This window comes from Triticum dicoccoides, unplaced genomic scaffold, assembly GCF_002162155.2.
Source record: "Triticum dicoccoides isolate Atlit2015 ecotype Zavitan unplaced genomic scaffold, WEW_v2.0 scaffold197404, whole genome shotgun sequence".
NCBI classification, from domain to species: Eukaryota; Viridiplantae; Streptophyta; class Magnoliopsida; order Poales; family Poaceae; genus Triticum; species Triticum dicoccoides.
Genome location: NW_021232842.1, coordinates 1 through 1,030, shown reverse-complemented (window position 1 = coordinate 1,030; position 1,030 = coordinate 1). Strand labels below are relative to the sequence as shown.

At 58.4% G+C, this 1,030-nt stretch overlaps 1 protein-coding gene across 1 annotated transcript; it reads left to right on the top strand.

Annotated features, from left to right (window-relative positions):
* Positions 1-3: 3 nt before the first annotated feature.
* LOC119344989 (polygalacturonase-like) lies at positions 4-1,022 on the top strand (the record flags this gene model as incomplete). Its single annotated transcript, XM_037615247.1, has 4 exons — positions 4-159; positions 256-545; positions 658-886; positions 969-1,022. Coding segments are annotated over 4 exons (729 nt in total), but the record flags the coding sequence as incomplete, so codon positions are not given.
* Between the last annotated feature and the right edge of the window lie 8 nt (positions 1,023-1,030).

Sequence of the window (1,030 nt, the reverse complement as noted above, 5' to 3'; positions counted from 1 at the left end):
AGCACCATCTTCGCACTGCCGACAGTGGACAACAGGGCGTGGATCATGTTTCACCATGCCGATGGCCTGGCGATTCGTGGTGGGACGCTGGACGGGCAGGGGCAGGAGTATTGGGCGTGCAAGAAGGCCGGCAGGTGCACCGCCGGGCAGGGCCCCAGGGTGAGTGATGACATGAGCTTTTTGGTTTCTTTTTGCATCGTGATTCGATTCAGTATCCTTATGACGGACGCCGGCCATACATACTTATGATTGCAGACGCTTGACATTAGCCAATCCAAAGGCGTGAGCGTGAAGCAGCTGACACTGCTTGACAGCAAGGAATTCCACGTGACCATCTTCGACTGTAGCGGCGTGACGGTCCAAGGCGTCCGGATCATCGCGCCGGCCGACAGCCGCAACACCGACGGCATCCACGCCAGCCACTCCCGCCACGTGAGGATCCTCAACACCACCATCGGCACCGGCGACGACTGCATCTCCTTGGGGCCCGGCACCTCCGACATGCTCATCAGGGACATCAAGTGCGGTCCGGGCCACGGCATCAGGTGTCACCTTCAGTTGCCAGTTCATCATACATTATTTTTTGTTTGCTTGTGATTCGTGCAGTGTTTGATAGATAGCATTGGTTTTGTGTTTACGTTGAATGGACGGTGGCAGCATCGGGAGCCTGGGATGGCAGGACGGTGAGGAGGGGGTGAGAAACGTGACGGTGGACAGGGCGGTGCTGAAGGGCACGACCAACGGCCTGCGGATCAAGACGTGGGCGATGCCCAACTCCGGCTCCGTCACAAACGTCTCCTTCTCACGGGTCACAATGAACCGCGTGGCCAACCCCATCCTCGTCGACCAGAACTACTGCCCCCGCAAGGGCGACTGCCCGGGCAATGTACGTCTCCTTCCGTACATGCATGCAACTACACGTGATCGATCGACTATATCATGAGCTGTGTTGTTGTGTGTGCCTGCAGAGCTCGGGGGTGCAGATCAGCGACCTGTCGTACACGGACATCAAGGGCTCGTCGGCGACGCC